The sequence below is a fragment of the Athene cunicularia genome, unplaced genomic scaffold (assembly GCF_003259725.1).
Source record: "Athene cunicularia isolate RWA unplaced genomic scaffold, athCun1 SCF_2, whole genome shotgun sequence".
Lineage (NCBI taxonomy): Eukaryota > Metazoa > Chordata > Aves > Strigiformes > Strigidae > Athene > Athene cunicularia.
This window is the reverse complement of record NW_020799266.1, coordinates 925,386-951,501: the sequence shown is the minus strand read 5'-3', so window position 1 is coordinate 951,501 and position 26,116 is coordinate 925,386. Positions and strand designations below refer to the sequence as shown.

General features: G+C 45.4%; 1 protein-coding gene across 2 annotated transcripts in view; it reads right to left on the bottom strand.

Annotated features, from left to right (window-relative positions):
* NDRG3 (NDRG family member 3) overlaps nt 1-26,116 on the bottom strand; it is a 59,059-nt gene that overhangs the window by 5,830 nt on the left and 27,113 nt on the right. For both annotated transcript variants that reach the window (XM_026867180.1, XM_026867181.1), the window contains exons 3-12: nt 24,162-24,197; nt 7,870-7,975; nt 7,065-7,185; nt 6,491-6,553; nt 6,127-6,187; nt 4,354-4,440; nt 3,725-3,781; nt 2,444-2,547; nt 1,982-2,047; nt 302-353 (exon numbers count right to left, since the gene is read on the bottom strand). In XM_026867180.1, the coding sequence (XP_026722981.1) occupies nt 302-353; nt 1,982-2,047; nt 2,444-2,547; nt 3,725-3,781; nt 4,354-4,440; nt 6,127-6,187; nt 6,491-6,553; nt 7,065-7,185; nt 7,870-7,975; nt 24,162-24,197 (753 nt within the window). The remainder of the gene's footprint in view (nt 1-301; nt 354-1,981; nt 2,048-2,443; nt 2,548-3,724; nt 3,782-4,353; nt 4,441-6,126; nt 6,188-6,490; nt 6,554-7,064; nt 7,186-7,869; nt 7,976-24,161; nt 24,198-26,116) is intronic.

Here is a 26,116-nt window from a genome sequence, read left to right as displayed (position 1 = left end):
GACCCAAGTTTCTGAAAGGGGTCCTCTGCATCACCTGTCAAGCAACATGCTGGAGCACAAGGACTCTTATTCAGATACTGCCATCCTCACCTCAGAGCAGCCCTGAAGGGCCATTAAGTCTCCCAGCCCTCGGCTCTCCTACTAGTGGCTCAATAGCTGGGGGACTAGAAAAGAGCTTGGGGCAAAGAGCCACTTTCTGTGCCCAGTTCTGGGCCAGGTTAAAGCACTGCTGGGTGAGGCAGGTTTGCTAAGTGATTTGTGGGGCTAATGTCATGAGAAAAAAGAGTTCAGGTATACGTACCACTGCTTCCACGGCAGGTGAGTTGTCACCAACCACTAGCAAGGCAGGGCACCTGGTCAAAACCCAAAACAGCGATGTTACAGTGTATCTTATGGATTTCTGAGCAGGTTGAGCTCTGTGAACCAACAGCCTCATGAAAGGTTAATAATGCTCAGCAAAATCCTACCTGTCACCACACCCCAGCATTTTGTTGCACCAAAACATCCTCCAGGGCTTGCACATGCACCCACACTGTCCCCACCACACACACCAACTGCCACTACTGTTGCACACATGTCAAAAGACGTGCCTAGGGCTGGGAGAAACACCACCCCAGGCTGCAAAAGGGAGCACGCTCTCTGAAATGAACATCTGCTACAAATTTAAGAATAACCACATCTAACAGTTTTATGCATCTGAGACTGGCTACTGCTCAGTACTGTATTTTGGTTTGGATTTTAGAGAGAAACACAAATATGTTTGGGGAATATATTGAAAAATGTAATGAGATCAAAGCCTTTGTTGGCAAATCTGTGCCTTCATATCCATTTTCATAGGTATTGTAATTCTAGACGAATAATTAGCATTCAACATGTAAAACAAACATGGGAAGTCACTGACCAAATGGCTGTGAATGTACACTATTCATTTACAGATCAAGATAAGAAAGGGGTGGCTAGCAGCCCCACTTTTAGGTCTTGAGTAGATGACAAAAATTAGACTAGAAAGGCTGTGAGCCACAGACCTCAGAGCCAGTGGAGTACCACCTCTAAGGAGACAGAGGATCTGATCTACTTGCAAATGTGCTGGCACAGAGATCCACACTTCCACAAGATATATTTTAAGGGTCTGCAGATCCCTGTCAGTCACTTGAATGGACCAACAGTGCTCTGTGCCTTACAGCTGCCTGCATGACAGAGAACAGCATGACTGGCTTTGCCTGGAGACCTGGCAAGGAAGTCCACACCTTTTAGGTTAGCCAGGATCTAGAGAGTTTGGCTGCAGAAGCCTAAAGCATTCCTGGGACTGGCAGGAGCAGAATTCTACACAGTTTCCAAGGAGCAAAGAGCAGAGCCCATGCAGCAGCCTCTAGCCCAGCCCAGGCATCCTGCCTCAGCACTGCAATTTGTAGTCCTCCTGGGAACTACACGTTGGAGATAATTTGCTCCTTTTACTTTTTCACTTGGAATCTGAAAATTTACTTCTACTTCCCCTGTGCTGATTATCACTGGTTCTCCAGGGTCTGTCCCTTCTCAGCTGTATCCTGTACAGACTATCCCCTCCCAGATTTTTTTGTCAGTCACTGCAAGGTGGGAAAACACCACTGCATTCAAAACCCACTGCTGTCTCCGGGAGAACTGTGCAGGTGACTTTCTTCAGCAAGGTAGGGGAAGGCAGTTAGTGGCAACAAACAAAAACCTGCTTCCCTAAATTTTCATGCAAAACAACCAAACTAAACAGCTCAGCAAGTACAGTGACTGCTGGGTGGATGCACTTAGTCCTCTGACCCTGCCTTCTGGAGAATCTGTGTGTTCTGAATGGAAGGGCTTCCAGCCCCCTCTGCCCCATTCCAGCTGGCAGCACTGCACCACGACCTGGGACTGTCTTGAACTGCTTTCTCAGCCTGGACTTGCTGAGAAGCAGCTTTTCTGCTGAAGGGACTGCACAGTAACTGCGACTGGCTGATTCACAGCAACTTACTTGAGTGTTTTTGTAGTATTTTCATTGATGCCAAGAACTGGTCTCTCAATTTCCAGGTCTCTACGACTGGAAGACAAAACAGAACAATTCTCCATCAAATCAGCAGGGTAAACTCATTATTGTGGTAGCATACAAACTCCAACCAGGAGTGCTGGCTCCAGCACCCAGGCAACAGGTTACAACTCCCTGTGTCATGCCATAAGCAGGAGCCCCAGCAATCACTGCTATAAGGCAGGATCGCTGCTCTCAGGGCAAGCTTGCTGTGTGCCTAGAGAGATCATCTACTGAGGTGTGAACGGGTCATCCAAGCATGAGGGCTGAGCTGGCTCAGGATAATGGCTGAAGTCTAGGCTTAGGACAAAGGTTCATATGACATAATAGCCAGTAGAGGCTATATGGCAGCAAATCTACCAAGGAGGAAAACTATGGGAGCAATCTAGCAGACAAAAAAGTATCCTGTACCTATTGTATGAGGTGAGGAAGAGCTGAAGGTTATCTTGGTTAATGTCCTGTGCGATATGAAGCCTGTATGTTTGGATCAAATCTAGATTTGCCTGCAGTTCCTCCTGTACAAAAGCAGAAAAATTGAAAGACAGGGAAGTTCATTTTTTCACAAACAAAGAAATGATACTCATAAAAATACTGAAGCGTTAAACTGTCTCCATACACATCATTCACTTGTGAACAATAACACAGAGGGCAGCGACTCCAGATGGCATTAGTGCCTAGGCTACATGGAGTGTTTCTGTGGCGTGACTGTTAATGTGCCATACTTTGGTAGTGTGACTACACCTTCACAAATGGCAGTGCACATGCTGCAGCAGGAGTACAAAGGTATCTTGAGATGGGATAAGTTAGCTCCCAAGACTCAGTAATGCTTACACAGATACAAATCACCCTGCTTTAGGGAAGTCTTCTGCTTATCCTTCATATTAAAGAAGCAAAGCTTTATGGATAAGTCCCCAAGACGGGGACCAAAGGAAACTTTAATCCTAACGCCCAGTTCTATGAAGAAACTGCATTCCAATGAGAGCTAGAGAGAGACAGAGAGAAAAGGGAAAGCAATATAATATAATGAAGGGGCCTGAAAGCGAGGAGAGAACAGCACGTGTTCGAAGCAGGAGGAAGCTACGTGACCCCTCCCAGTGCTGATGTGTGCTGTTGCAGGAGGGCTTCAGGTCAGGGACTGATCTGCTGCATGGCATATGCAGTGTGCATGAGGCATGGGCCCTTTCAGCTGCCCAGTAAGCTTGCGGGTTGGGAGCCAGCAAATCCCAGACAGAAGGCATTGCTGTATCCAAAGTTTTCAGGAGGGGCTGGTTTGCATGTGCTGAAACTGAAGGGGAAGATGAAGAGCAGAATGCAGCAGTTCAACATCTGGAGACATGCAATACGCCACTGCCAACTCCCAGCTGATCTCTACCCACAGCCCAAATGCTTCCATGCTGGCTGCCACTTGCTTCTGCAGACAGTTCCCTGGACACCACAAAGACAGGAGTTCTAGCACTAGTGTGTGGGACACTACTTCCTTAACATGTCTGGAGACAGTATGGACAAGCGTGAGGATGGACATGATCCCTGCAGTATGCAAAGCCCTGATGAGAGCCTGCCACACAGAGAAGATAGTGCTGTCTGTGGCAACCATTATTTGATGGATCAGAGCTATTTCAGAGAGGGTACATACAGAAGTTATAGCTCCATATACACTTGCATGGGCAACGTTAACACCTGCTGGGTACTTACATGACCAAAATGATGCGCCAAGACAATATCCACTATGTTGGTTGTCCAGCCTGAAAACTGAAGAGTGACCATGAATGAGGAGGAGGGAGAGTAACTGGAAAACGCAGTTTCGTTACAAATTTCAAAGCAGCTCTTCAGAGTAAAAAAAAAAAAAACCAAAAAAAACCCAAAGAAACTATTCAAGCAATATAAGAAACAAACACCTGAAGCTTGGGATGGGCATGCAAGGCTCCAGAGAAGCCTGTGCACACCCAACACACCTGCAACTTGGAACTCTGAGTAACAGCAAGTGACCAGAATGATAGAATAATTAAAAGATCCATTCAACTTCAGCCAAATGAAGCCTGCAAGCATGGGTACCAAATCAGGGGAAAGCTGAGTGTTCAACATCCACTCATCTCCAAGCAGTTTACCAGGATTTCTCAATTACATATGATCACACCCGCCCCTGGTCCTATGGTGGAGGCTGTACTACACCCAGACTGAGAACACAGTAAGGACAGAATTGAGATTGTGCAGTTTTTGCCATAAAGTGACAAATTCCCATACTGTGTCATTTTTATTCTTACTCTACACGCTGTTCATTAAGCACTGTGGAGAGGAGATGTGCAGGGGAAGGAGAATCTCACCTTGGATGCTGCCCAGTCAATCCAGCCCTTTGCACATGGATCAACATTAATAAGAACAAGTCCCTCCACAAGGTCTGGGTGGCTGAGCTGTAGGGGGAGAGCACAGGCATACTCAGAAGGATGATTCAGCCTACACATTGGCCACAGAATCATCAAGTTTGGAAACGACCTTGAAGACTGTCTAGTCCAACTATTAACCTACCAATGACTGTTAAAGGGCAGGCACAGCAGCTGGGAAGCTTCTTGCAACAGGAATAGACAGTAAAATGAAGACTAAATGGGGAGCTCCTTCTGTGTTGAGCAGCCAGTGGCCTTTTCACAGCCTGGCCCAAAGCTGGCTCCCAGTCAGACCTTGTTCAGTTGTCGACACTGAGGGCTTGACTGCTCACACAGCACCTCAGCCTGGGCAGATCTCAGCAATGTCTTCTGGTGCCCCATGCATGTGGTGCAGCCACAGCTCCTGCTCGGGCTCTCGTGTACTACAGAGCTGTGAGCAGCAACTCTGATCCAGTCTGGCACCTCCAGGAAGGACCGGGACAAACTCCTGTGCCCGGACAGCACCTCCTTCCACTCCTCAAGGAAGAGGGGAAATGGCAAGATTTGGCAAATAGCACAGGAGTTGGTGCTGAGGCCCCACAAACACCTGCAGCCTGAGCAGAGGCCTGGGACGTCCCAGCCTCAGGGACGCCCAGCTCAGGAAAGGGCAGCCCACATTGCCCCCCCCCACTGCCCCCCCTTCCCCTGCCCCAGCCTGGCATCACCACCACCCTGCAGTTTACCTTGGGGGGTGTGTGTGGGGAGCACAGGTACAAAATACTTTGAGAACTGCTTGCAAACACAAACCCAGCAATCTAACAAACACAACTTTGATCTCTAGGTGTGCCCCAAGGCTGAAATTTTACTCCAGCTCTTCTGCTCCATTGTACAGATTAGCACGTTAAGCAGGAGGAAACAACCATTCCCAGCAGGAAACTGTCTGCAATCCAGGTAGCATGGCAAGGGCTTTCTGGGTCTTCACTGAGCTGAGGACAAAGGCTTATTTGTGCGATCTTCTCTTTAGCAAGACTGCAAACTGCAAGGCAAGGAGCAGAGCAATCACCAGTGCCTCACGCTGCCCCAGGCTCAACCCTGACTGGAGGAAACGGGAACTTTCTGTAGGAGGGGCAACTGCACGGTGAAGTGGCTTTAAGAAGCAATACCATCAACAACTCTGCACTGAACGACATGAAGCAAACTTTACTGAGAATGTCAGATTTTTCTGGGTTTTTTAACACTATCTCCAAAAGACTCAGGCAAATTTCTGGGCTGCTAAACTTTGTCCACTGGTTTCACATGCTTATAAACGCTGCAATAGAGAGAAATGTAGAAGTACATACCAAAATTAAGCTAGTACTCTCTTGTCAAACCACAGAGTGCAAAATCTACTTCCTTCCAGTGAAAAAGCACATTCTTCATCAGTGCTGGTTCACCACACATCACCAAATCAATTATCTGGTGTCACAAACACTGGATACAGCATATGGTAATGCAGCCAGTCTTTGTGAAGACGAGGCTGGATACTCCTAGCAACCAGGATGGGCATGTCTGGCATAGCTTCAGAGTAACCTTGGCTGCTCCAATTTAACCATCCGGATGTGAAGTAGCTCTCACAAGGCTCCCTGCAGGCCTACTGTAATTACTGGCTGCTACTCTGCCCGTGCCCCACAAATGGTCTGTCTGATCAGTGGAAGACCACAGCTCGTGTAAGTCCCAAGGAAATGAAGAGATACTTACTGCACACCTGCTGAGGACATAAGCACCAGCTCCCAGTCCAATCCCAATGAAGCTTTTCAGGCTGAAACACAAGGATTTCACAATCAGCAAGGCTAACTTAAGCTCACAGTCAAAGCATCGCTAGAGGCAAAGCCTTTCCCTTCTCTGCATCTGTCTGTTCACTTATGGTTCATTTACAAAACGTTCCAACAATGACACAGCAGCCATAAATGACACAGAACCAGACAGTGCTACACAGGATAGGAGATGCTCGGGCCTCTTGGAACAACTCAGTGAACAAATCAGATGTTGCAAGCAGAGACAGACGTAGGTGCTGGAATGGCTGTATCCAGCTGGCTCACCCCATTTCCTTTCAGAGACTTACTTCAGGTGCATCAGAACAGCGGGCAGCATTTCAGCCAGTTCATCCATACTGGGATACTGGTACCTGAAAACCAAGAGAGACTGAATTCAAAGCACCTCCAAATACAGCTCAACATAGGTTACCTTCCAGTTCTACCCAAGCCAGGAGAGACAAGGAATATCTGACAGGCACGTGCATAGGTGAATATTTTGCAATGATACTGTATATTGCAGCCAACTGCATGTATCTCATCCCTCAGAGCAAGACTAACACAAAGGTTTTTTGGGCGGTCAGACTTCTGTGGGAGGATGGACAGATGAAGCAAGGAACGCCAGCTAGACTGCAGTGTGCCGGGCTTATGCTCAAGTCAGAAAACTGGAACCAGCACTCACCACTAGTGAGGGCTTTACCCATGCATCAGTAATAAGAGAGTTCCCTCAATGCTCCCTAGGAAGCCTCCTCATCTTCCCATTTCCTCTGCTCATAAAAGCTGACTCCCACTACACTCAGCCTGGCAGTCCCAGCTGGCTTAAACTGGGTATCACCCCAGTCCAGACCACATCTGGAACAACAAGGGACTCTGCAGAGCTCTTACCCAGATGGGAATGGGGGGGCTCCTTCCTGCTGGCCTGGTGCATCCACATGGCACACAGCAAAATGCTGAGTGATCTCCTGCATGTCTTCGAAGTTAAAGAACGTGTTAAAACATGATTTGTCTACAACAACAACAACAAAAAAGAAATGTGACATTTCCTGAATTTTTATTGCAATCCACCCTCTAAACACCACAGCACACACCTGCATGAGCCCAACCTCCCTGCTGAGTCTGAGGGGTGGTGGGTGCTGGGTGACACACGCTGCTGTGCCCCACGGACTGCAACGCCACAGCCAGTCCATGACGGGAGGGCAGGCAGACAAGTGACACCCCAGCATGCGTGCCCAGGAAAACAGGGCTTGCAGCACTTGGGTACTCACAGTACATACTGAGGAGCACCTGTGTGAACATTAACAGTACATATTGGGTGGGAAGACATATGGAAAGAGCAACTGAGCCCGCTACAAACACTACACTACTTCTGCAGCCTTGAAGAAGGAATCTGCTCACCTGCCCAGCATCCAGGGAACAGATGTCTTGTGGCAGCTCTATCACACAGTGCAAGAAGTCAGCTAGAAAGCACTCTAGTGTGGTGGGTGGACCTATTTGCACCCTGGCACTACCTTTCAAGGCTGTTGGAACAGACAGGGTGTGCCACATGCTCTCTCTCCTGCAGACCTTTATCTTTTTACCCTGGAATGGCATGTCTCATCTCAGTTCCAGGCCAGTCCTACTGGTCCCCACACCCAAAAGCAAATACCATGAACAACCACTTTTTCAGGGTCCTGCGAATGCAAGGGCTTACGGTTGAGGCCAATGTCATGGTATGTGAGGATGACAGGTCTGCTCCCCTTGGGTGTGCCCCGCATGGTGACATGGACCACTCCAAATGCTGTCTCAATGTCATGTTCCTGCAGAGAGAGAAGAAGGAGCCTCAGTGTTACATGCACTGCCTGCACTCCAGGGAACCCTAACCGAGGGAGGGCAGCAAGGGCCTCATCCACACTTGAACAGTGCTCTCCTATCCACAGCTGGTGGCTCAGTACAGCTCTTGAAGCCCCATCAAATCTCTCTCCTCAACCACTGCCAAAAGCAGTGCTTCTCTACAGGTGTGTGAAGGGTTTGGGACTGTGTCTTCCTGTGACCAAGATCTCATTACATTGGCTTTTAGTGATGTTGCTGCAGGGCAGAAGAAGCTGGGTGTCATGTGTCCATCTGTCTCTAGGGGTTCGTAGCAGCTCCACGCCCACAGCCAAGCCCTCGCTCCCCAGCTGGGATCCTTCTCCCTCTGAGAGGGGTGGCTGAGCACTCTGCTTTAACCGAATGCTTTTTCTTCCCTGCTACCAGCTTTGCTAATGTGACAGTAAAACACCCTCAGACTCTTCCAGCAGCTGTCACAGATAGAGGAGGTTATGCTGGTTTCCAGCTAGGTATCAGGTGGAGCAGTTTCATGACCTGTTTCACAGATGATTTGCCAACAAATCTATGTGCCTTTTCCCAAGCAAAATATTGAGGGCTTTTTGCACTGTGCTTTGCATAAGAGAACAAGAGAACCACAAGGCCTCTGGGTACTGCTCCAATACTTGTCCAGTGCAGAAACAGAAACCACAACCCCACGATGACAAACACAGAAGTGCCCATGAAGTTGTCTGAGCTTAACTAAAATAACTGCAAACACATTTAGACAAACGCAGATCTGGGATAACTATGCACTTTGAAAAAGCTGTGGAGATGGCAATAAGGCTGGGTACACAATGTCATCTATAAGTCCTTTTTGTTATCTACAGAAATCAAAGGAGAGACATGCTCTGACTTACAGACACTGTAAAAAGAACCAATTATTTTCCTGATATTAAAATATCTGCTTAGGGAATATCCTCATGGTTCAGCCTGAAGACAGGACATTACAACCTCAAAAACATTTTTTTCTAGTTTACCCGAAGTATGTAATTTTTTTTTTAACTGTCATTTCCAATAATCTGAAAGTGGTAAGACCAAATACAGGACAGGTGAGAGTACCTGGCTTGCAGCACATCAGAAATTCACCTTGGCCCTCCTTTCTGGGCACCCCAAGGGCTGGCTGTGAGCCAGACTGGTTTAGTTCTTGCAGCGAGAGATCCTCCTGCCCACATCTGTACTTCTTTTTGGGGGTCTCCAAAGGCTCTCCCCTTCCCCCAGAAGTGTGGCAAAAGGAGCAAGCTGTCACAGGCAAATCACCCAAGGTAGCCTGAGGCCTTCTCTAACTTGGCTTTCAAGGATAAAAACACACCTCTGACAGTCCTCGTCCTCAGAAAGGGGCTGGGTTTTACTTGTACGCAGCTGTTGCACTGTGCATGTGGAGAAGCTGGGGTACCTACACAGCAGCAGTGACCTGCCTGCAGTAGAGGCAGCAAAAGAATAAGGCAGTGAGGTTGTCCAGCCTGATGCTCATCTGGATCCCTTTTCCTTAGGAGGGGCCTGGGGGCCAAGGTAGGAAATGCCCAGTCCATGTGTGCAAAGCGACTCTGCATCCACGCAGCAGGACTGCCTGCCCATACAGCCAGGGTGCACAAGAAAGCCCGGGACATAGCTTCCATCTCCTGAACCTCCAGAAAACCAACAGGCTCTGCCCCTTGCCCATCTTCTTGGCTCTCTGGGCTGCTCTGCTAAACTGGGCAAAGTCCCGTTTTGTCCTCCAGAGGGACATGTTGTGCAGCCATAGCAGTGGCTCTCACTTCAGTGTTCTCCAGGTTCGCAGGTGTTAACCAGTCCTTTAACAAAAGTGGCAACTTTTGGATGATGCCAAGGGTGGCCACTGGCAGTGCAGGTGGCTGAAACCAGCAAAGTGCAGCACACTCACGGAAGAGCCCAGTGAGTGCCAAAGCAGCCGGAGCTTGCAACCCCTGACTGTAATTCCCTGTGCATTTGAGCTAATGAAATGGTTCACTGCCAGTAAAAGCAGGTGCCTCTTCCAGCTTTGGCAGCTATTGGTCTCTTCCATAAACAGCTTTAACTCACTGACCTGGCAAGAAACTACCCAGCTGCCTTTTTTTTTTTTTTTTTCAATCTTACTTTATTAGATTTCTGCCAGGTCAGTGAGTTAAAAGAGACTCACAGAGAGGTCTCGCAAATGCTGATTCTGGCTCAGAGCCTGAGGGGAGTGCATGGGGTTGTACAAGAAATACCCCTGCCCTGAGCACAAGGCCAGTTAAACTGACTCATGTCTCATGCACATCTGGAGAACTAAGGGGCTTTATAAGCATCAGCAAAAGGTCAACTATCACACAGAAGCACAAAACCCAAACTAAGCCAACATTGAGAAAAGCACAGAATTTAACAAGAGAGCTGGGGATATTTTTCAAAGTCAGCAATAGTGTCTTTACTGGAATTTCATTCAAACCTACGGCTAAGGTCACACATGCTTCCACTAGGCAGAGTACTGGACAGAGTACTCGAAACAGAAACACTCACCTCTCTTCAGAGCCTCTGTTCAAGTACCTCAATGTCTTTGAATATGATACTGCAACACCCTGCATTTTTGTTTTCTGAAGTTGAGCTTGGGTCTTAGCTCTCTAGTAGGGAAGAAAAAGAGTTTCCCTGAGCTAAAAATCAATCCTTCCCTCCTACTTATTTTGACTTTGCAGACTGTGTGTAAACTGCGATTTGGGGAAATGAGTCTGTCAAGAAGAGGTTTTTCACAGCACCAGCCTAATTTCAAGAGTACTCACCTCACTACTCCTTCAATCATATCAGTGATTCAAATACAGGGAACATCCACTGAAGATAGAAGCAACTTGAGAAATCCCATCTTTAACAAATCTCAGTAAGCAGCACTTTAAAAAATTTAAGATGCTAAACATGCAAACTTCTTACTCTGCTCTGTACGGTGATAAAGCCTTAGACTAGGAGTGCTTAAGGTTATTTCTTTTTTCTCTTGCTAGTTCCCAGGAAAGGTGTAAATCCTCCTTCTGGGAAACAGCTTCCTTCTTCTTCTTCCTCTGGTTACAGCCTTTTACTTTTTTAAGGCTTTCTCCAAGCTCTACAAAGCAAGTAGCAATCACTACATGTGAAATAAGGGGCTTCTACATTCCATTCACTTTTTAAGCTACACATTGCAACATCATGCTGATCTCCTTTTCAAGATTATCTGGAGAGATAAGAGAGATAATTCTATCTCCATTTTTCCAGTGAACTTTACTTTCTCTGAAACTTTGCCCTGCAGCTTTAGGGCCTTAATCTTAACATGTGATTGCAAAGAACATTTTCAGGCATCACACAGTTACAGCACACATGACCTCCCTGTCACCTGCTTTCCTCCAAAGCAGCGCTCACCCACACACCAAAGCCAAAGGACAAGCATGAGGCAGGTGCTTAATGTAGAGCTTAGGTATCACGCTTAAGATGGCAGTGATGCTCTCTACACTTGTAAGACACAACTGCTACCTTGAATTGGCCAAAAAAAGGTTATTATTTCATTACATCATTACTGTTTTATCATTCTTCCAAACATGGAGCAGAATAACCCAGTTACAATGGGTGCCAGCGTACTCAGCAGGAGAACAGCAGCTTTGCAGGCTGCACCCTCTGCCTTTGCCAAACATTCTTTATTCATGTCCTTCTCGTAGATGCACCTTCCCTGCCAGCCACCCAGTGATACGTCCTGCCCATGTCACACTGTCTCCATAACCACTGCCCACCTGCAATTCTGCATATTCCCTCCTGGTGTTTGCCCACTGCTCATGCAGAAATGCAGCACTGGAAGGTATCAGACACTCATCATCTTTACTTCTTAGACACTGGCACACTTTCTTTCTTGCCTCTGTTCAGGCCAGCTTTGACAGACCGCAGCAGTGTAACTTGAACGGAGATTCAAGAACTGTTACTTTGCCGCTAACTCCAGCTATGGTCTGAACACTGATCCAGTCCCTAGTGCAGGGAAGTGATGATAGGAGAAGGCAGATGGTAAACGTGTGGCCAGGAGACAGTCAGAGTTTAACAAACGCGTGGTCTGCAAAATAAGGGAGATGAATGAAAGAGAAGATGATGATCTGCAGTTGTGTTTAGAAAAGCTTGATAAAATTTAATTTTCACTTAGGCACTGGAAACTTTATCAGAGGTTTCTCTGAAAAGATTTTATTTACTGCCTTATTTGTACAATAAGTAAAAAAATAAACAGCAGCTGCAGACAACCTGCTGTAAAGGGGAACCCAACAGCAGAGGCAGCCTCGCTCTGGGCAGCCTGCTCTCACTGCCCACAGGCACAAAGCTTGTGATACACACATGCTGAACCAGCGTGCTGCTGGGGAGACAGAGCAGAAATGCTAGCCCTGTGCAGGCAGCTACCCTGATCAACTGAAATAAGCTAGGAACCATGGCTTCAAAACCCAGCAGTTCCCCCATGGCATGGATGAGAAGAGCAGTGATGGAAGAGGATCAGAATGTATGGAGAGCAGTTATAGCTGGTCAGACCAAAGGTCAAGCTAGCCTCCTAGTCTGACTTCAAGAGCATGTGCTTGTGGAAAAATAAAATAGAGCAAGCTTTAGTGATAGTTCCTCAAACACCTGCATCTTTTAACAGTTTCCCTTAATTTTCCCAACCTCCAACAATCTGTAGGTCAAAAGAGACTTCCTGAACTGGAGGTGTGGCCTTCACTTTGACTTTCTCTTCTGAGAATTGGGCAGTCACCCCCTGCTATCTATACCTTTGGCTTCTGCCTCACCCTTTGACCAAAAAAGCCAAAGCTTAACCACGTGCAGGGTCAAGAACCACTTCATTCCCCACCTTGCATCTGCTGGTTTTGCATGAGATCTCTCGGTTTGGAAGATGGAGAACAACTGATCCCACTTCCATGGCCCCCAGCAGTAGTGACCGAACAAGCAGTTGCAATTCCCCTTCACATGCCCCTTTCTTGGCTGATGTGCTCTGGACTATCCGGCCAGTCCTGGTACAGCAGTTTTTTTCTGACCATATTGTTGCTCTCCAAAGCAGCCCCATCGTGCTCTGTCCTTTCTGAGACAAGGAGGCTGGCAGTACACCAAACACATGTGGGCTTGCTGTGGATTTATACAGTAGCACAATGAGATGCTTTGTTCTCTGTTCCTGATAAGCAAGAACTGATTTGCTTTGTTGAAAGGCATGTGGCCCGAGCTGACATTTTCACTCATCTTTCGCCATGCTAAGGTCTTATGCCTCTGGGTTATCATCAGCCCTGAGCCTGCCCTTCTATATTCCACTGTGGGATGCTTTTACTCGATGTGCCTCACACTTCATTTGCCCAAAGGCAGATAAAGTTTGCCACTGCACCTTCCATCACCTTTTTCAGATCATTTAAGAAGCACAGGTTCCAACTCAGATGTCTAAGGTGCTCTTCTAGTGATCTCAAACAACTATGAAAATAATTGTTTGGGTGTTGTTTTTTTTTTTTATTTTTTAACCAATATTTCATCCATGAAATGACATCTCCTCTGATGCTATGGCCACCTAAGGCCCTTAAGACTTAGGGGTCTTGGCCCCCCTTTGGTAAGGGGTCTGGACTTTCAGAAATCCAAGTAGGCTGCATCAACTGAATTGCCTTTATTTATATGGCTATTGACTCCTTCAAAGAATTTCAACAGCTCTGCAGAGCAGGACTTTTTCCCTTTACAAAAACTATGCTGACACTTTCCCAATATTGATCCGTATAATTCATCTACTGCACTCCGTGCTAGTTTTATCAGTCTGTCTAGCACAGCCGGCCAGTGTACACCCAGCACTCCTCTGGGATCTGTTTTAAATTGTTACAGGTGAAGCACTGCAGTCCTTGGGCACCACAGCAGCTTCAACAGAGGAGCATAATCTCTCACTGAACAACTCAAGTATTGAAGGATTAAATTCATTTCAGTCTCCTAGGTTAACACAGCCAGTCCTGGGAACTTGCTATAAAAGGTCTATTTTATCTCTTTTGCAGCCTCTGCAACAGGCAGTGTGGTTTAAGGCAGGGTCTCTGCTGACTCCCCACAAAGAGCTTTGCAACACTGTTGTAACCTCTCTGAGCTACTTTGTGGCAAGCTTGCATAGGGAAAAAAATTTAATTAGTTTTTCTGCTATGGCTAGATCTTCCCTGAGTCGTCCTTTCAGAGCCTGAGAAGTCAGTAGCACTCTCCAAACTCTCTCACATGGTTCCATCTCTGATAGGTTTGAAAGACAATTGTTACTTTTTTCCCCTTTGCAAGTCATTTCCCCAAATCCCCTTTTGCCTGCTTTGTTCTGTTCATATATTTAATCTGCTAGAGTTTGTAACCTTTTCCATTTTCTCCAGCTTTTTGAAAAATGCTTTGTTTTCAATAACCTCCACGCCCTTCTGCTTAGTCATGCTGGCTTCCCTGCACCATTTCTCACGTCTGCTCTGATGGATGGTGGGCATTTGTTCTCTGTTTAGCTTACTAATGAAGCTGGTGCAGGGTCTGGAGCACATGTCATATGAGGAGTGGCTGAGGGAACTGGGGGGTTTAGTCTGGAGGAGGCTGAGGGGAGATCTCCTGGCCCTCTACAGCTCCCTGAAAGGAGGGTGCTGAGAGGGGGGATGAGTCTCTTGAGCCAAGTAACAAGCCGTAGGACAAGAGGGAATGGCCTCAAGCTGTGCAAGGGAAGGTTTAGTTAGACTAGACGTCAGGAAGTATTTCTTTCCAGAATGGGTTGTTGGGCATTGGAATGGGCTGTCCAGGGCAGGGGGGGGAGACCCCATCCCTGGAGGGGTTTAAGAGTCGGGTCCACATAGCACTGAGGGATCTGGTGTAGTTGGGAACTGTCAGTGTTAGGTCAATGGTTGGACTGGAGGATCTTCAAGGTCCTTTCCAACCTAGCTGATTCTGTGGTTTTCAATAAACTTCTCCATTTCCGTCCAGTTCTTGTTCTGAACTTCAAGTGCAAAACCAGTTAAGTTTTCTATGGTTTAGTAATTTTTACCCCCAAGGATGTTGAGCAGGAGCACATTACAGTTCCCATCACAGAGCAGCTCTTTGAAGACAATATTCGAACACATTTCTCTGTCCTCAGAATCATGTCAATGATGGCTTCTCCTCCCTGGGGCTCCATAACCTGTTGCTCCATAGAAGTTTGCAGCTAAAATGAAGTATTGATGTCATGTCCCACAGCCACATCTGAAGCTTTCTACCCTTGTCCTGACTCCTAGCCTTGTAGCTCCTCTGATCACCATCTTGGGCACTCACACAATTACAGACAAAACATAAGTTTCTTATTTAGGCCTGGGATTTCTGTCTAAGGGGAATCTAAGGTATTCACTGACATCAGTTAGAACTAGATTATATCAACAAGTTTCCTTTACCAACCACGTGCATCCTCTACCACCACCAGCATCTACCATCTCCTTCCTGTACACTGTATCCAAGTATTAGTGTTCCACTGTCAGTGCCCACCAAGAGGGACCTCAACTCTCTTCTGTGATCTCACACAAGGATACTACCACTGGCAGAAATAAAACAAAACTGAGATTTTGGGTGCAACTTCTTGTTACAGATTGGCTGACCTGATGAAGAAGTGCTATTAAAGAGTGCTTCTCTTGTCCCTCTGCCCTGCCCCATGTCCGGTGAGCTGATGGTCTCATGGAACCTGCAAGTGGGAGCACAGGGCTGTGTTTGCTGTCCCACTACATCCAGACACCACAGCAACTGACCCTGCAGCCATGGGATCTCTCATTCGGATGGAAGGTAAGCACTGTGAGTGCACACACGGTGGCAGAGGCACTGACTTGCCTTAGCTATACTGTTAAGATATACTTTCAGGTAGGGGTTGGGCAGAAAGGCCACCAATGCTACAGACTATCTCTGAACGCCCTGTGATTTTTGCTACATGCTTCATAGTCCCAGCTCCTGAGAACCACTGCTCTTAGTCAGAGCCCTACACTCTAGAAAATGAAATGTGGGTGAACCATAGAGGCTCAAACGCCAGAAGATGATAAGACACAACCCAACATCAACTTTAAAACATTTGAGATTAAACACAAGCAGGAACTGCTGGCAGGTATTCCTTGCTGGGGATTTGTAGAAGGTGAGACTAGACTGAGACATCATCCTATTTGGCCTTAAAATCTTTGAATGATTCTTAAACTGATGAGGAACACACATACACACAGAGCTATGACTGTCAAAGTCTAAACTTACTGTGAATCTGATTATGGGAAGAAGTGGGTGCATGCCCAGCTGGCAGAAGGTTCAAATGGGGGAATAATCTCTGCCACCCTCTGCCTTTGGCCAGAAAGGGAAGCAAGGACAGTGCCACTGACAGGTGCTGTAGAAAATTTCCCATATTAAGAATAAACATTTCTGAGTGAAGGAACATGGCATCCAGCAGCAGCTCCAGGGGGGCTAAATCCTTGAGCACCAGAGACTCCCAGGCAGCAAACAGAGGTACCCGAGTGCCAGACTGCAGCGGTGCAAATTCCAGCCACACTCCATCAGCTTCAGGTCACAGCATGATCCAGAGCTTAAGTTATAAGTTACTAAAGTCTTAAGTTTCACAGTGGGAATGATTAGTGATGAAAATTCATATTACCAGTGCTTTTCACGACTAATTTATTAAGATTCTTTTTTGGCATTACCAGAAGGAGTTTTACTCCCTACATGAAGCTGCTCAAAGCTAAAAATTAATTCCCTGGAAAAAGTGAGAATTGATTTAATTTTGAGACCGACAACAAAGAACACATCTGTGAAATCCCTTCAATTTATTTTAATATTCAAATCCGGCAGAACACAGAGCAGCGAGGTATCGGTTGCTCACATTTTGCTCAAGCTCATTCAATGTCTGTACTAGTAAACAGGTAAAAACATCCCAAAAAACCTTTCAGCATAAGGACACTCCCTGGTTCACCTAAATCAAAGGAAACTGCCACTGCTGCTCTGCTGTGAGGTGGAGAAGACACAGATTACTCAGGTCAGTTCTTCCCCTTTTTCAGTGATACTGTAGCTACAGCTATTACTTACTTTACACCATCTTTGCCATCTCAGCAAAGGTGGAAAACAATTGCAGCATGCTCCTTGGGCAACCTATCACAGCTATTAACCATGCAGAAATTATGGATTCCATTGTCTTGCTTTTTCAACAGCTGCCCTCAAATTTCTACACGTTACTAAAACAACAAATAAGCTAAGAAAAAAATATTGTAAGACTGTAAAACATCACCATCTGGTAACTCTTATCATTACATTACCACTGACCTTAATGCAGTTGGTAGGTAAGTGCTTACCACCTCCTCTCTGTGCAAAATTATTTTGGAAATAGTAGAGCTGAAGGAGACGGCTGTGTGGGAAGCAAGCCTAAATCAGATTTAAAGCAACATCTTGAACTAAATTATTCATTTCCATACAGAGCAGAAATTTATTAATAGAAAACACAGTATCATCTATGCAAGCAGGCAATGGTTTCTACTGCTTTGTGTAATTGGATTAAGTCTTAAATTAGAGAAATGCTGGGTGAGAATCAAGAGCAGCAGAAGAATGGAGTATGTCATCTGGTTATACAAATGCAAAAGCATCAGGAGATAAAGGTGCTGCTGGGCTATCCCCAGCATATTGCCATCTATACAAACAAGGGTACCTGTTCCAAAGGCACATGATGCTGAAGGACAAACCCCGTGCCTATCTGTAAGCCCTTCTCACACTCTGTGTCAGCCAGAGAGAAATGGCAAATCACATCCAAAACAGAGATTCTGCCAGAGAACAGATGCTGGCTCTGCAGTCAAATGAACTGAAGTCAAGTAACCTACAACAGAAGTAGAGCTGACAGGTTGGGTTTGTGCTCCCAAATCAGAGACCACAAACTCTTACAACCACACAATATTGAGATCAATAAGCAATCAATGGTAACAACTGCATGTCGGAGACAGAGCAAGATGTACTTCTCCATCTCCTGCTCTGCTCATGTGTTACAAGAAGCAGTTAAAGCCACAACTTTCTTGCACTCCAGTCAAGTGTCCAATGTCATAAGCAAGGCACCTAGCCACATGTTTAGGAATATGTGGTGCTTCTTAGTCCTGCTCCAAGGGTAAATCCCTCCCTTTCCCAACTAATGCAGGAAACCGGACAGGCCTAAATCTGTCATAGTTCAGGGTGAATTAAACCACTTGCAGATCAATTCTCATCTGCCCAAGTCTGTCAGTGGGTTGTTTTTTTCCGGAACTCTGCACCACTATTTTGAGTATCAGGTTGTAGGCTTCCCCACGGGCTGCAAATATAACAGGTTGATGCCTCTAACATTCTTCCATCCCCTGGACAGTGGGCTCAAGGTGCCACAACCTGCAGACAGACAGCCCTTGTAAACCTGAATACTACACAAGGAAGATCTACATGTGCTAATACACAGGCAAGTCTAAAAATATTTTGCATGACTCCTAGATGCCAGATCATCTTAACCCCTAAAGGCAACCTGGAAGATAAGTCAGGGGCCACATTTCCAGTCAAGGCCAGTCCACCTGCTGGCATGATGTGCTGAACTACATTTCAGTATCTTGCTGAAGCCCAATGGCCATCTCAAAATCTCCTGCAGAAGAGAAAGCAGGGCCATGTTCTGCATCTCCAAACCTTCAGTGTCCCTGGGAACTAGAACTGAGTCTAACTGCACTGAGTTATCACTAGTATTGCAATTACTCACTAGCTGCTCTGAAATACCATTAATGGGTGTTGTGTAACAGATGGAAACAGATCAGTCACCATTAGTGGAAAGGCACCATTCATTTTTCTGAAGGCAGGAAGAAGGCAAATCCCTTTCCCAACCTGAAGTGCATACATTTGCTGTGCTATAAGAACTCTCTGACAAGAACAAAAAAAAAAGCACAGGAATTTCAAATACCACATCTGCATAATCAGCCTCTTTAGCACACTGTTGTTACAAGCATACAGAAAGGAAAAATGATGTTTAAGTAAATCCCATGGAAGGATTATGCTCATACGTTTAAAAATAAAAATCATGTTTCAGTCCAAGTCCAGATAGCAAAAGCTTTCCAGAACTCAACGCTGCAGTTTTACAGAAAACAAGAGTTTTCAGCTGGAAAGCCAGTGATGAGAAGAATCAGAGGAAAAGCTTCCCAAGAAATAAAAATAATTAAAAATATATTCCAAAATAAAATTCCATTTTAATAATTTTTAGCTTTACAGTATTTGTTGCTGTGATGTCAGCAGAAGTAAAAACCAGTACTTTAGTGGTGAGATTAGTTTTAATAAGATTAGGGACAGCTGCTAATTTAGCAGGCATTAAAAAACCTTAATTTCTAGATCAAAACATCTTCTGTGTTGGAATTAATTTCACTCTAGCACTTTGAACAAGATAACAAAAGAACTCATTGTACAAATCAGAAGAACAATGGTCCTCAATATCCTAGACAAAACATTTCAATGCTGGTGAGAAGAGCTCCCCTATTACTCATGTAGAGAAAGCAAACCCTTCCTCAAAGTGCTAACGTTTCAGGTTATTTCATTACAAAGATACTTTAAAACATCTTGTATTCAATGGCACTGTGTAGAAACCACAAACCAGCTTTAATAATTTAATTAAACAATGAACACAATTTTGATTCGACGTCTGTGACATCCTGACACATGATGGGATATTTCAATAATTCTCAATAGCAGAATACCATCTCCTACTGCACAGCAAGCAAAAATAAAGCAGAGGTTGGGCAAGAATGAGCAAACTTAAAGATTCAGATTAAAAAATTTCAAACAAATGTTATTTGTGGAAGAACTTCTCCAAAATGGAATCAGTACAAACATGAGCTTATTGAAAAGTTATACTTTCAGTAAAAAAAGCGGCAAAAAATTCCTCATGGAAGTCTGTTGTTAACTCTTCAAATATTTTGCTGTGTTTTACTCTGGACACAGGTAACACTAACTATATATTTTCAATTAATTCCAGGAACGCACAGCACATTGTTGTACGGGGAGCTTTAACTTCTTTCCTCCATGGGTTTATGTGTGTCTTGTCTTTTCTGTTTCAGCTGAACTCTGCATGTCCTGGACTTCCTTCTTCCCACCTCTTCCATACCTTGTGAGCTTTCTGCAAATAGTCTGCAAAATCCCAGACCCATCTCCACACCCCACATCCTCTCCTGCATGGTGTGTGCTGAAGAGCAGAACACTTCTCTCCCTTCACATGGGTAGGAGGCAGCAAAGAGGAAGAACTAGCTACAGATCAGATCCAATGCGAGTTTATGTCAGACTGAAACATAATGCAGATTTATTTGGATAGTTTTACAAATGTATCAGCATATTCTTTCACTGGTATTTAAAGCAAATCACCTGGAAGAAGGGGAGAGATTTAGGCTAACACAGAACACCTACTTCTCAAAGCAGCTGAAGAGAGTCTACAGATAATAATAAAAGCCCAAACACAGCTCTATTAACTGTGCAGGTTAATACATCTGCCCAGCAGCAACCCAGACCGTTTAATCCACCATCTGCCTGCAAACATTAGAAGCAGCCAAACCCAGATTTCATTAGGGTTCATAGAGCTTTCAAGTAAAATGTAGGTCTCAGATTTAGGTTAATACATTTTATTTCTGAGAATAACCTAGATTCATATTGATAAAGACCCCTAAGCCAGCATGCTAGCTCTCCTCTTTATCTCTGTTGCAAGCAATTACCAGATTATGTGGGGGTTGTTTCAACTGATGTCCAGGCAATCTGTTACTTGTCAGGGTTAACTGTGGTTGCTTGTAGATAAACAGTTTAAGAAAAGCAGGGCACCTGTATATGAAAGTCAGCTGTATCAGAAAAGCTAAAAGCTTCTTCACACCACATTAACCCAGAGTAACAAATTTCTGAAGCAAGAGGATGCTTGCTCTGTTGACTTTGCTCAGATCTAATCCTGGCAAGTTATTCAAAACTAAAACCAAACACACCGGGAAATTAATAGAAATTCATAACTGTATTGCCCATTTTTTCCAAAAGAAAGATAGATCTTACAAACCTTAAATATACATGCTACCTTGAAAAGTAACACATGCCAAAGCTTTACAGAGAACAACATGCCTAACCTATGTGCCTGGCACAACACAACTCAGAGTCAATGACAGTGCTAATGACAAGCTCATGAGCTAGGATTAAACTAAACACTTCTCCCAGTCACAAGCAACTGCAGAAAATATTTTGAATCTCCAGCTTCCTGCCAGAAGGAAGTCTAGAGGCACCGCAGGATGAACAAACATCGAGGCCAGCTTTATCCAAGGCAGAGCTCTGCAGGGGCGTCAGTCAGCCCTGGAAGGAGCTGGGATGGACTTAGAGCAAATCACCTCATGGCCGAGGGCACAGAATAACACAGGTTGAAATAATGCAGGACTCACTCCAGTATGTCAATGTCTTGTACTGGGGAGCTCAAACTGGACCTGCAATGTCATCAGAGTTGCCACCAGTGCTGACTGAGGTCACCCCACTTCCCTCGCCCTGCTGGCTGCAGCCTTGCAAACACAGCCTAGGATGCAGTCAGCCCCATGCAAAGCCACAGCTTTATCTCCATATAAAACCGCTTTTTGGGGGCTATTAGAAAAATAAAGAGGTTTGAAATGCAGATCTTAAATCACTGATTCCATGGTCTCATACTGCAAACAGTACACTGTATAAAATAATATAATCCACCACACAAATCCCCTAAATTTTGTCTTAAAACCCACCAGGTCCCTTGCAGATGTTACTGCTACTGGAAGCTGATTGAGAACTTCACTGCACTGGAAACCATCTTATTCTTCATGAATTCACAGCCAGTTTGTGACTGTTCTTGTAAAACTGATATCCTCCCAAAGGCTCTTCCTCCCTGTGAAATTCTGGACAAATTAAACCCCCACCTCAACCTAAGTGCTTTTAAGTCTCTCTTTACACAACAGGATCTAACTTTCTCTGAAAGCCCTAGAAAACTTCGTCACTTTGAATTCCCCCTTCACAAACACTTGTAAGTAAAGTCACACCAGTTTTGCAGAGGCCTGAATGTGGCAGCTGGACATGCTCTGCCAGATTAAAAAGCAGCAGTAATTTTTCACAGGACAACACAAAAGCTCAGCCTCAAGTTTTAAGTACCATTTCTGGTATTAGCAACTGAGGCAGAAAGTCCAAGGACCTGGCACACCATCTATCCTTCTAACAGATTTCAGAGACTTAATCCAGCCCTTGGAGGTACTTTCCAGGCAGGATAGCAGGCCAAGCCAGGTGTGCCCTGAAACCACACCCTGCAGGGAGACACTGGAGAAAGGTGAGACTGGGACATTTACACAAGAGACACTGTGTTAACTTCTTGCTAAAAAAATACCCTAAATGAATTACCAAGAAGACTCCCGGAAGGAACATCTTGTCTCCTACCCAACTGTTGCCATGGCCACCAGCTCACTGCTGATCTAAATCAAAGCACAGAGAAGCACAAGCTCGTCCTTCCCTGGCCCAGCGCTCCTGCTAGCCCCTCTCCCTGGCTTCTGGGCAGGGATTGCCACAGCTCAGCCCCGGGGCAGACAGGGAGCCCAGACCTCAGCAGGACATGCTGAGTGCACAGGGTGATTGCAGCACCATGTTTCTTTGGGGTTCACACAGCTTCAGATTTGGGGCATTTTTTTAAAAGAAGGGTGCAAAGAGGCTTTGCTTGTTGAAGGAAAGCATTAGAGCAAAGAGGCAGCAGTGATGCACAGCTCTGTTACAGGGACTCATTCCTACCTTCCCACTCTGGTCTGGCTCCCAAGACCATACTGTTCACAGACGGGCAGGGCACGGGCAAACCAAGAGCTTTGCTGGGTCATTAGAGAATGTGCAGTGGAGGCCAATACACTGAGACACTCAGGCACTGTATATTCCTTCCAGTCATGGCAGACAGGCCTCAGTAATCAGTGTCTGTACTACCTAATACTCCTACTCAAAAGCACAGCGCTTATTTCTTCCCATTACCCATCTCACATGGGAGCACACTGTACCTCTAGGAGAGATGGAGAAGATGCAGAAAGACAGATGGAGACAAGACAGTACAGGGAAGTGTTTTAAACCCATTGTCTACCTTTACTAAAACAGAAAAATCACTGACTAACACTGTTGCCACTCCTTAGACTAGTCACTAAAGTTACATGCTAAGACTAGTAATTTTTATACTTACAGGCTTTAAGATAATATTAAACTCAAAATGAATCAAGCTAAAGCAGTACAGTGACATGTGCCTGCCCAGATATCAAGAGACAGAACAAATACAAACTCTCTTCTTAGGACTGTATTTATTATATTCCTGTTCTGCACAGGCTTGCATAAGGTTTTCTGGAATCATCTACACCACAGACTTTTAATAAAAGTCAGTCTGCCACAGCTCTACCCCCTAGCCGCACAACTGCTGTAATACAGCAATAAAAGCCTGTCCTGTGCTAAGCAGAGCACTACAGACACAGCAGCCTCCTACAGCTGAAGAGAAAGAAAAGCTGCTGGCCGCATAGCAATATGCCAAGGAGGAAGTCAGCAAGGTAATCTGGCATGGTAAATGAGCCTGCTCATTTTACAGCACAAAACCCACCCTGCGCTCACAGTGCTGTGCTCCGCCAAACAAAGCGTGTGTCCTCTCTGTCTTGGATGCTTGTGTTGGTGCAACCCCTCCTCTACAAGGATTATTCCTATAGCAACCAGAGCAATCAGCTCATCTCTACACTGCTCTAGCAGGTGAGCCCAGAAAATGATCACAGCTTTGTCATGACCCAGGCCCAGCAAGGCAGGGGTGCTGTATCTGGGGCAGCTTGATGACTCGATTCTCCTCTCAACACAAATAGAAGAGCATGCAAGCTCCTCCTTTCTAGCCAGTGAGCCAGATGGGATGCGACAGAGCTGCAGCTGTTCAGCATATTGCATGTTTCCAAGAAACTGCTTTTCAGGAGACCAGCCATCCTGCAAGATGTCGTGAAGCCTCAGCAAAGCAGCACAGGTCTGCACCTCAGAGCTCAGAACAACGTGCTCTGCATGAAAGGGTGAAGGGCATTTCTGCCAACTAGACATATTCAAGTTCTTATGGATTAAACCTTAACAAGAGTAAAAATTAAGATACAAAGCTTTTTCATCTCTCAGCATTACTGATGGGCCATGGGGAGTCTGCCCACAGATTCCTGTCTACTGCACGTGTCTTACCTGACAGTCGAAGTCCTGGAAGTTGCGAGCCGCATTCTGTTAATAAAAAACAGAAAGAAAAAAATAATAAAAAAGAAATAAAAATAATTCAGCATAGTACCCAAAAACATCCCCAGCAACATTGTGAAAGTTCCCCTCGAGACCCTTGCTTCAGCACAGTCTACCCTGACTACAGTCAGGACAGCAGCAAAATGTGAGACCCATACAAGAAAACTCCATGTGAGTTCTGCCCATTACTAGTCAGCAAGGCTGCCAGGGGCTGTCCCAAGGCTGTCAGCTAAGGAGTGCACCTGTGGACACGGCTGAGGGTTGAGAGCATTTGAACAGGGACAGATGCACAGTCAGTCTGGTTATGAGGTTGGGTTTTGTCTGGTCCTGGTGCCCATTACCAATTTGAATGTAAGACTCTTGCAAGGACTACCACTAGGATCTCATGTAATGAGTGCAAAAAACCAAGTTATGCAGTCAGTTACTCTACAGTAACTGCAGCGTTCCACAGCAAACGCAGTGACCTGTAAGCTATTGAAACCTGAGCACGTGGTACCTGGGCTCAGCAATTCACAACTGACTTTTCCCAGAGGGTGACTCCACACATACAGGCAGGCACAGTAAGCACAGCACACATCCGTGTACTGCAGGTTCGAAGGTCTGCAGTAAGTTATCTGTATGCCCATGTGCTTCCTAAGACTGTCTCTGCCCACAGAGTAGGTTATGTTACTGAGTGCTGTCAAATGCTGCAAAAGGCTGAGCAAATCATCCGAGACAGCATTCTAGCTTGTATGTTTTAGGCATAGCACCTTAGTGCTAAAAATACAACTAGGACCACACATGCACAACAGTAACACCCTGAATATTTCTTCTGGCTGAGCACCCTAACTCCTCTCCATGTGTAAACAAATGGCCCTGTTCCCTCCCCCAGAGCTTTGCCACACTAGTAAGAACACAAGTTACTACCTATGTTCTTCAGTCTGAGGTATTGGAGGTATCTGGAAATCTGTTTTAAGAATGCCCCTGATGTTAAATATTGATCTGTGTCTGTTTTGAACATGATGTGGCACAACGCACCAAATCCTCAGGATGCAGGAAAAGAAAATAAAAAGCAGCCCCTTCTCATTTCAGTTTGAGTTAGTTGAGGTTCCTGACAACTCTGTCTATGCCTCTTTCTCTGCTCTGTTAAATGCAGACAGTAGAGCCCTCTCATCTACCAGGTTGTAAAGAAGGTCATTTCAGTCATCCAATGGCACAGCAATTAAGGACTATAACAAAGCCTGTGAAGAAATGAGAAACTTCTGTATCCAGCAGTGGACTTGGATGAAGCATGCTAAGTAAAAAAAAGGCTGATCTGAATTTGTACTAAAAATAGTACAAGATTCCCTGAGCAGGGAATGGGGAGGAAATGACACAACACAAGAATGGTCTGCAATTGTGTTGTTTATTGTCAGGGTATACCACGATGCACAAGTAGCATTAGTGCTGACATGCCCTGCTCTTGGATATTTGATTTTAACACACAAAAATCTGACCTTAAACCATTAATTTGTTAATTGTCTTAAGAAAGTTTAAGATTAAGGCAAGTTTTTCAGGCTTCTGAAGGTGTGATGGCTGCACCTCAAAGGCAAACGTCCCAATCCAGCCTAAGGGCTGCCCACTCAATCTCCAGAATTAAGCTGTCACATTTCAGTAACTTTTCACTGAGGCTACATTAATAGGAGTCAAAGGTGCCAGAGTATGGACCAGACAGAATAATAAAGTCTCACTGACTTAAGTTTTCTGGTCAGGTTTTTCTCTCTCCTTCAACTAAATGGGAACACTTTAAATTGTTTTTCTTTCCTAGCATAAAGTCACTGCATTTTAATGAGCCTGAACATATATAATCTAATGTATTTTACTTCTCTACACTTCCTATTAGGCTTAACATAAAAGTGTTAGTATTCTTTAAGAGTCAGGCTTGCCAT